The sequence below is a fragment of the Protomyctophum bolini genome (assembly GCF_963924005.1).
Source record: "Protomyctophum bolini genome assembly, chromosome: 16".
Classification (NCBI taxonomy): Eukaryota; Metazoa; Chordata; class Actinopteri; order Myctophiformes; family Myctophidae; genus Protomyctophum; species Protomyctophum bolini.
In genome coordinates, this window is record NC_137877.1 from 1455453 (window position 1) to 1465452 (window position 10000).

The following is a 10000-nucleotide window of genomic DNA, read 5'->3' on the forward strand; positions in this document are numbered from 1 at the left end:
TAGATCGTACATTAGAGTACAAATAGGAATGGCCCACAATGTATAGAAATAGAGTAAAAAGGTTTATTCAAAATATTCAAAAAGTTATTCAATGTTTTACTCGGGTAAAAGTACAAAAGTATTGGCGTCAAGATATGATTAAAGTAAAGTATACCAACATTAAAAGTAATAATAATACTTATAACAATTATATTTATAATCGTTTCAAATAGATTAATATAAACTACATGCATCTCACTGAAGTCAAATTTAACCCATTCTGAACGGGAGCCCATTTTGCTGTTAGCATCATGTTATGCTTTAGCTATTGAAAAATAGCAGATCTACAAGCTCATAGCGCGCCACCGAGTGGCGCGCTACGAGCTTGTAGGTCTGCTATTTTTGAAAAATCGAAGAACGACTGACATTTTTTTTAAATCTGATCTCAGGTCAGAATGGGTTATAATCAGACCAGTGTGTGTGTCCAGTGGAAACCTCGTATGAATCTGATCTCAGGTCAGAATGGGTTCATCAGACCAGTGTGTGTGTGTCCAGTGGAAACCTTGTATATGAATCTGATCTCAGGTCAGAATGGGTTAAATGTCCACCTCTGCTAGTAGGCCACCAGAGCAGCGCTGAAGGTGTTGTGGGCACTGTTCTTGGTGCAGAGCGTCCAGCTCTCGGGCACGGAGACGAACACCATGACACCCTCGGCCAGCCGCGCCCTGACCTGGTGAGAGACGCGCTCCACCCGCCCGGGGCGCTCCGACCCGCAGACGTGGAACAGGCTCTGCAGCTGTCGGTCGCCGCGGACGCTGGACGTACGCAGGATCTCGATGCACTCGTCCGCGGTCTCCGTGGTCGCCGGTTCGTCCTCGGTCGCCGGTTCGTCCTCGGTCGTGGTCGCGGTCGCGTTCGCCGGCACGATGTAAGCGACGGAAAGGCTGAAGTGATAGACTCCTCCGATAAATGTCCTGTAGATTCCTTTTGAGAGAACACACACACACACACACACACACACACACATACACACACACACAACGCACATTTTATACAACTGTGACCAGATTTGACTGAGAGCCTGCGCCATCTCGCAAATTCCAGCTTTTCACTAGAGATTTTCAAAATGAGTTAATAGCACAGGCAGACTCTTCACATACTAGAGCATGTCTGAAATAAGTGTCGGAGCTGAAATCGACATGTAAATATGAAATAAATGCTTAAACATGTAGCTATAGGTGTAATGTTAAGAGACCACAGAAGACATGTAAATATGAAATAAATGCTTAAACATGTAGCTATAGGTGTAATGTTAGAGACCACAGAAGACATGTAAATATGAAATAAAGGCTTAAACATGTAGCTAGGTGTAATGTTAAAGTCCACAGACATGTAAATATGAAATAAATGCTTAAACATGTAGCTATAGGTGTAATGTTAGAGACCACAGAAGACATGTAAAAATATGAAATAAATGGTTAAACATGTAGCTAGCTATAGGTGTAATGTTAGAGACCACAGAAGACATGTAAATATGAAATAAATGCTTAAACATGTAGCTATAGGTGTAATGTTGGAGACCACAGAAGACATGTAAATATGAAATAAATGGTTAAACATGTAGCTAGGTGTAATGTTGGAGACCACAGAAGACATGTAAATATGAAATAAATGCTTAAACATGTAGCTATAGGTGTAATGTTAGAGTCCACAGAAGACATGTAAATATGAAATAAATGGTTAAACATGTAGCTATAGGTGTACTGTTAGAGACCACAGAAGACATGTCAATATGAAATAAATGCTTAAACATGTAGCTATAGGTGTAATGTTAGAGACCACAGAAGACATGTAAATATGAAATAAATGCTTAAACATGTAGCTATAGGTGTAATGTTAGAGACCACAGAAGACATGTAAATATGAAATAAATGCTTAAACATGTAGCTATAGGTGTAATGTTAGAGACCACAGAAGTGAACCTTTTCAAGCCTGTTTTCTCAACTCGCTGTTTCTCTGCAAGACATTACTCTATAAGCCATATCTCCAAACCTGGTGGGTCAAACTGAACAACCAACATGTCAATTTGAAGCTATGATTCCCTGCTTTCATATGACATTCAAAAAATAAAAAATAAAATCCAATGGCAGACCCTCAGTCAAATTTGGTCACACTGTGTGAATAAACAATCTAACCACAATACTCCCGTCGTTTGGTGTAAGGTTGGTCTGTTGAGGTCATATCAAAGATTTCATCTTTTTTATAAATGTCATAAATGCATGCCCTATTATACATCTGCAAAATATATTTGGCCTATAATGACGTGGCCAAAATAGCGCTACCAGGTCAATTAATTTTCTCTGAGAGCTAATACACATTCCATGCCGGCATGTTTTGGGGCACCTCGGTAGACCTTGCCACGCAAAAAACTACGACAAACTACAAATTGTGGGTCCCCTGACTGATCTATACTGGATGTGAAGGTAGCCTACTGGGGATGTGGGGGGGGGGGGGCACACTGTCACAGGCTCAATATGTCAGTTTGAGACATTCAGTGACCCTTTGTGGCCAGATGTAATTTATTGGGCCGCAGTACGACTATAGTAAATAATGAAATAAAATAAATCGCTTTGTGGAAAAAATACATATTTAGCCCCATGCTCGAATGGGCCCCCCTGTCAAAAACAGCTACACTCCCTAAAACGAAAGAAAGCATCTACAATCTACAATCTACGATCTACAAACTCATAGCGCGCCACCGAGTGGCGCGCTATGAGCTTGTAGGTCTGCTTTTTTTTTGAACGACTGACTATAGAAACATAGCTTTTTCAGAAAACTGTCATTTTCATACAGACATTTTTAGAATCTGATCTCAGGTCAGAATGGGTTTTAATTGAAATGACTTAATGGCCACCTACCTGTGGATGGACTGTAAAAGTCGTAGTCATTAATGAACACCTGGTCGTAGACCATTAACCCTTTGGTAGGTCGGCCATCACTGCGGTCTCCCAAACCAGCAGAGAACCCACCGATGTGTCCGGGCGTGCCTGCACGGCGACAAAGGAGAAGCAAATGGTTTATATTATATAAACTCCTATTCGGTTAAATTAAACTATTATCAGAACTATAGCACATGTACTTCACAGTGTGACATTTATATATAACAGTATTATCACTAAACTGTCCAACAGTACTCCATTTATATATAAAAGTATTACCTCTAAACTGTCCAACAGTACTTTTTGCACAATTAAATTATGCATTAAAAAAAATTACGAAACAAAATAGGATTTAAAAGGCTATCCGATGGTAGCGTGGATTACAGCACAGTTGTGTGCAATTATTCAATAAAGAATTATTACCCCTGTTACTACAAAAACAATGTTTTATTGCTTAAACTTATGTATTCACTATTCTTTGATTCACTAGTATACCAAAATCCATTTGAAAAAATGTCTCTCACAGTTCTTGGGTGAAATAATGATATGCGATTAAAATGCGATTGATCTACGGTAGATTAATTAACTACAAAGCCTCTGATTAATTAGATATAGAGTCCCAGCTCTAACATAATAGTATTACCACTAAACTGTCCATTCATACATAGTGGTGTTCTTGTGAGTGGTTTGTGAACATTAACATGTCCGTATACTTACTGGTCTCTATGGTGGACAGCTGTGTGCGCCCTGGGGAGGGAAAAAACACTCTAAGTATTAAGTCAATCATAAACAACTCATGCAGTATGTTTTATTAACAACACTACGTAGTGATTAGTGACTGTTCTCTTTGGCACGCAATGTGTCACTGAGACACTTATAAACGCTCTATAAACGCATTTCAGCCTAATGTCCATGTTCTAAAGTCACATTTAGCTACTTAAGCATTATGTTATACTTTAGCTATTGAAAAATAGCAGATATACGAGCTTGTAGATCTGCTATTTTTGAAAAATCGAAGAACCACTGACATTAGAAACATAGCTTTTTCAGAAAACTGTCAGGATGTATAGAAGAACATTTATAGAATCTGATCTCAGGTCAGAACGGGTTAAACCTACCTTTCAACAATGTCATCAGCTCCAATCGCCGCCGTGTCACCTGCTCCCACAGCGTGACGAAGGATTTGTCTTCTTCCTCCGTCACGTTTTTCACCTGCATGTCGACGTGCCACGCCCACAGCGTGGCCAGTGAGGAGGGGGCGCTTGGTTCCTCCACATGGACCTCCCAGTGGGGGGCGCCTGGTTCCTCCACATGGTCCTCCCAGGGGGGGGCGCCTGGTTCCTCCACATGGTCCTCCCAGGGGGTGGCCGTGGAGACCGGTTCTTCAGCAGCTTTAGAACCCAAAGCTGGGTCAGCAGCAGCTATAGAACCCAAATCTGGGTCAGCAGCTTTCGGTTCTGGTTCTTCTTCTGCCCGTCTCAGACCCGCGCCCGCCTTTCCCTGAGTGAGCCGAGCCCCGGACAGGCAGCAGAGCACTAACACAAGCAATGCCCCAAAACTCTCCATTCTTTAACCCATTCTGACCTGAGATCAGATTCATACAAGGTTTCCACTGGACACACACTGGTCTGATGAACCCATTCTGACCTGAGATCAGATTCTAAAAGTGTCATTGATTTTTCAAAAATAGCAGACCTACAAGCTCGTAGCGCGCCACTCGGTGGCGCGCTACGAGCTTGTAGATCTGCTATTTTTCAATAGCTAAAGCATAACATGATGCTAACACCTAAATGGGTTCCCGTTCAGAATGGGCTAATATGAGAGTCACTAAAGAGTCCAAGACATCGTCTTCAAAAAGCAGCCTATAGCTTTTATATCCTCATAAACTGACATTCAACATTATCACTGATGGGCTTTTTTTTGTTTGTTTTTTTACCCCCCGTGGATAAGTTAGGGACCGTCTTTGAGACCTCGGTAAGATAATAATGATGATAAGAAGAGATGATAAGGTTGTCCTGACTCTGAAAAGATTGGGTGCGATGTTTTGATTTTATGTTTTCTGTTCTTCCTGTGCTTGTGCTCGTACAGTATGTGTCTTATTCCGTTTAAAGGAATGATAACACTAGGACTCACTAAGCTCAGTATCGATTATTCCCAGAACTAAACGGCTTTTTATTTTGCTATACAGTTCTTGGATGTGCTGGGCCAGGTCAGGTCGGGGTTCGCGCTATGAGCTTGTAGATCTGCTATTTTTCAATGGCTTGCTTCCCGTCCTGAATAGGTTAAAAATGTACTCTCGCCTGTGTTATGCAACCCTCTAGCAATGAATCATGGAGGAAACTGCCCATTTATTTTAGGCCAGTGTGGGATCTTTGTCCAATTTGACATGGCATTAAGAACGAAGTGTCTGAATGTTGAGACAGAGCTTCATTAACTAACTGTTTGGTACACTCAGGCCCCCTTTATCGACCAGACGACCAATAACATCGTTTTAATTTAGGTTTAGTGTAGTTTGGTTTATTTAGGATCCCCATTAGCTGTTACACCTGGCAACAGCTACTCTTCCTGGCGTCCTCACAGAATAATATACATACAAATATAACAACTAACAACTACGGTTAGTGCATTCACTCTAGATTACATTAACTGCTATATTGACATAAACAGAATTTCAATTTTGCCATATATATAAGAAAATCCTTCAGTCTTTTCTTAAAATGCCTTTTACCCTTAAAATGCATTCTGGTAGAGAGTTCCAGAAAGTCCTCCCTGTACATGACTGTATTCTTCATCGCATCAGTTCTTGGCTTTAAGGCACTGTAAATGGATGTCTGGTATTATGTCTGTGTCTATCACTATAATGAATATTTTTTTATAAGCATTTTGGTTTTTTATTTGAACAAATGTTCCTAAAAAAAAATGTGTGTGTGAATGTAATATATGTAAAGGTGTGTGAATGGGTGAATGTAATGCACACTCTATGTAAAGCGCCTTGGATAAAGGCGCTATATAAATGCACCATTTACCAGACATATACAAAGTAGTGTGGTCAGAATACATGGCTACGTTGGCCCTGTCTAAGACCAGTGGCATGTCCATTTGTAAATCTAGTGAACAACAACGGAAGGTTGTTTTAATAAGCAGCATATCGTGTTCCCGCTGGCCGTTGGTCGTAGATTGGTGGACTTGTATGTACAGTATATGTATTGGGTTTTAACAACATTAAAGACGTTAAACACACAACAAGAACATAATGACAAACAAGACGAGATAAGAAAAACAGCTCAGGAACAACACTATTGTAAATGATAAAGATGATGAAGTATACAGAGACATGGCAAGAACAATGAACCTTAACGACAATAAATGGCAATAATTATTGATAGACTCCCATTAACCCATTCTGGGTCGGGAACCCCTTTTGGTGTTTTAACTAAGCATTACGTTATACTTTAGCTATTAAAAAAATAGCAGATCTACAAGCTCGTAGCGCGCCACCGAGTGGCGCGCTACGAGCTTGAAGGTCTGCTATTTTTGAAAAATTGTAAAAAAAAAAATGCGGCACAAAACTTTGAATATATATTCTTTACGTTATATTATTTACGTTTTTGTCTACGTTATGTCTCTAAATGTTTTGATGAATTGAACAATGTGGACCCTGTTGTAAACAAGTGTAATGCTTAATTGGGTCACAGTTAACAGTCTTTGTATTGAGTTTGTGCTTGAAATGTACTGTAATTCTGCAAACTGTTTATAAATATTTCAATCAATCAATGCATACTCCACTCCCCCTCCCCCCTTAGTGGGTCGTAGTGAGGTCATCTGGTTATCACAAGGTCACCGTGTGTATGAATCATGTAAATGAAGAACAGTACTTCAGTACAGTACCGTGTGCTTTATGGTTTCCTCCCAGCACGGCTCAGAGATATGTGTGTGTGTGTGTGTGTGTGGGTTTTTTTTCTTTCAGGAACGGAAAAGCTGATGTTTCCCTTTTTTAAGCCTAACTTATCTACACAGGAAAATATCCGTGTTTAAATATTAACGTGTGTGTGTGTGTCCCCTCAGGGCGCCAGCTCCTCCTCAAAGCGGTGAACAGGGTGTGGACGGAGCTGATGCACAGTAAACCTCTCTCTCTCTCTCTCTCTCTCTCTCTCCCTCAGGGCGCCAGCTCCTCCTCAAGGCGGTGAACAGGGTGTGGACGGAGCTGATGCACAGTAAACCTCTCTCTCTCTCTCTCTCTCTCTCTCTCTCTCTCCCTCAGGGCGCCAGCTCCTCCTCAAGGCGGTGAACAGGGTGTGGACGGAGCTGATGCACAGTAAACCTCTCTCTCTCTCTCTCTCTCTCTCCCTCAGGGCGCCAGCTCCTCCTCAAGGCGGTGAACAGGGTGTGGACGGAGCTGATGCACAGTAAACCTCTCTCTCTCTCTCTCTCTCTCCCTCAGGGCGCCAGCTCCTCCTCAAGGCGGTGAACAGGGTGTGGACGGAGCTGATGCACAGTAAACCTCTCTCTCTCTCTCTCTCTCCCTCAGGGTGTCAGCTCCTCCTCAAGGCGGTGAACAGGGTGTGGACGGAGCTGATGCACAGTAAACCTCTCTCTCTCTCCCTCAGGGCGCCAGCTCCTCCTCAAGGCGGTGAACAGGGTGTGGACGGAGCTGATGCACAGTAAACCTCTCTCTCTCTCCCTCAGGGCGCCAGCTCCTCCTCAAGGCGGTGAACAGGGTGTGGACGGAGCTGATGCACAGTAAACCTCTCTCTCTCTCTCTCTCCCTCAGGGCGCCAGCTCCTCCTCAAGGCGGTGAACAGGGTGTGGACGGAGCTGATGCACAGTAAACCTCTCTCTCTCTCTCTCTCCCTCAGGGCGCCAGCTCCTCCTCAAGGCGGTGAACAGGGTGTGGACGGAGCTGATGCACAGTAAACCTCTCTCTCTCTCTCTCTCCCTCAGGGCGCCAGCTCCTCCTCAAGGCGGTGAACAGGGTGTGGACGGAGCTGATGCACAGTAAACCTCTCTCTCTCTCTCTCTCCCTCAGGGCGCCAGCTCCTCCTCAAGGCGGTGAACAGGGTGTGGACGGAGCTGATGCACAGTAAACGCCAGATGCTGGAGGACATCTTCAAGGTGTCTCTGCCCACCAACGACCGAGGACACGTGGACATCGCCACGGCGCGGCCCGCCCTGGAGGAGCCCGCCGTCAAGAGCTGGCAGAACCACCTGGGTGAGGAACGGAGGACAGGTGCCAGGGACCCCCCATAAGGGACCCCCCATGCCAGGGACCCCCCATACGACTCTAGCAGAGATTCTCAACCATTTAAGGGCATTTCTTTCTCTAAGACCCCATTTTCTAATGTAAATTCAGTCAAAGTCATACGATTTGTCACACACGTTACCGCAGTGAAATTTGTTCTCCGCATTTGACCCATCTCTTGGAGCAGTGAGCCACAGCCAAGGAGCGGTGAGCTGCAGCCGTGCCGCGCTCGGGAATCATTTGATTAGTATATTTGACCCCCCAATCCAACCCTTTGATGCTGAGTGTCAAGCAGGGAGGCACTGGGTCCCATTCTTACAGTCTTTGGTATGACCCGGCCGGGGATCGAACCCCAACCTCCCAGTCTCAGGGCGAACACTGAGCTGGTTCAGACCAATGTTCAAATCAATGTTATTTTAACTCTGAGAGTGTACGAATGGAACCAAATTGTACCCGCTCTGAGAGTTACAGTCCCATGAGGGTCCATTTGGTTCCATTTAGCGGCCGGAAAATGCAGCCGGGATGACATTTTCAAACGCAGTTCTTATTATGAGGCGATCTAAAATCCCCCCTATGGGGATTATAATGCGAATAAAAAGTACATGAACCTGGGGATTTGCGCCCCCTACCGATGTTGACGTCAGACTTCGGTTTGAGGTTTGTTTTATCCCCTCCAGTTGTTTTGTATGTACAACATATATTTATCTTTCTCCCTCTCCCCCTCCCCCCCTCTCTCCCCCCTCTCTCCCCCTCCCCCCCCCCCCCCTCTCCCAGTCCATGAGAAGAAGTCCATTAGTCGAGGGGAGGCGGTGGTCCCGGCCACCCAGTCCAAGCTGTCCAGGGTCAGCAGTGGCTTCGGCCTCTCCAAGCTGACCGGGGTCCGGAGGAGCAAGAAGGACAACAGCCTCAATAAGAACAACCTCTCTGCACAGGTACGCATGTGTTCCAAGGCCAGTGAGTCGATGTAATCCCTCCATATGCGCCTCGGTCTACCCACGGGGTCTCCTCCCAGTGGGACTTGGTCATGTCAGGAGTGAGTACGGAAGAGGACCCAAATGCAGGCGACAGTAGGCAGAGCAATAAACTTAGAAAGATTTATTAAACAAACTGAGGTTCTTCCATGAACAGGGCAAAGAAGGCATGACAAAAACTCATAAACTATACAGGAACTCACACCACAGGAAACTACGAACCAACAAGAACAATATGCAAACACAGGACTTAAATACACACAGGATAACAGGGCACAGGTGGAACCACAATACAATCAACATTAGGATAGGCTGGGGGACTAAAAGGACACAGGTGGAAACACTGACAAATTACAAGGCAGGAACACTAGGCACAAATACTACAAAAAGGAAACACAAAACCAAAACCAAAGAGAACAGTCAGGAACACATGAGCAAATACATAGTACCTAGTACATAGTTCACAGTCCGAGGAGCGGACTGCGACATAAACTTAACGCAGGCACATAGGCAACAATTAAACTGAGGCTAAAGCGTAGCAGCATAGATAAGGGGTTCCAAATTAAAGGAGCTAGAACTGATACTGATACTACTAGACATGAAACTATACAATGAATGTCAATGAAACTGACATTACTGACCATGACTTGACATGATACTGACATGATATTGACAAGATACTCAAAGTTCACGGTCCGAGGAGCGGACCGTGACAGGTCACTTGTATTCGTGACCTTATTCTTTCGGTCTTGACCCACACTTCATGACAGCAGTAGGTGAGAGTAGGAACGTAGACAGAGAGCTTTTGCCTTCTGGCTTTTGCTATTTGGGAATTTTAATCTGAAAAAAAAAGTATAATTCCTTGATGGATA

The 10000-nt window shown here is 44.0% G+C and overlaps 1 protein-coding gene across 3 annotated transcripts in view; it reads left to right on the plus strand.

The window, feature by feature from the left end:
- wdfy3 (WD repeat and FYVE domain containing 3) overlaps positions 1-10000 on the plus strand; it is a 150981-nt gene that overhangs the window by 111141 nt on the left and 29840 nt on the right. For all 3 annotated transcript variants that reach the window (XM_080786636.1, XM_080786635.1, XM_080786637.1), the window contains 2 exons: positions 7945-8127; positions 8932-9089. In XM_080786636.1, coding sequence (XP_080642762.1) covers positions 7945-8127; positions 8932-9089 — 341 coding nt within the window. The remainder of the gene's footprint in view (positions 1-7944; positions 8128-8931; positions 9090-10000) is intronic.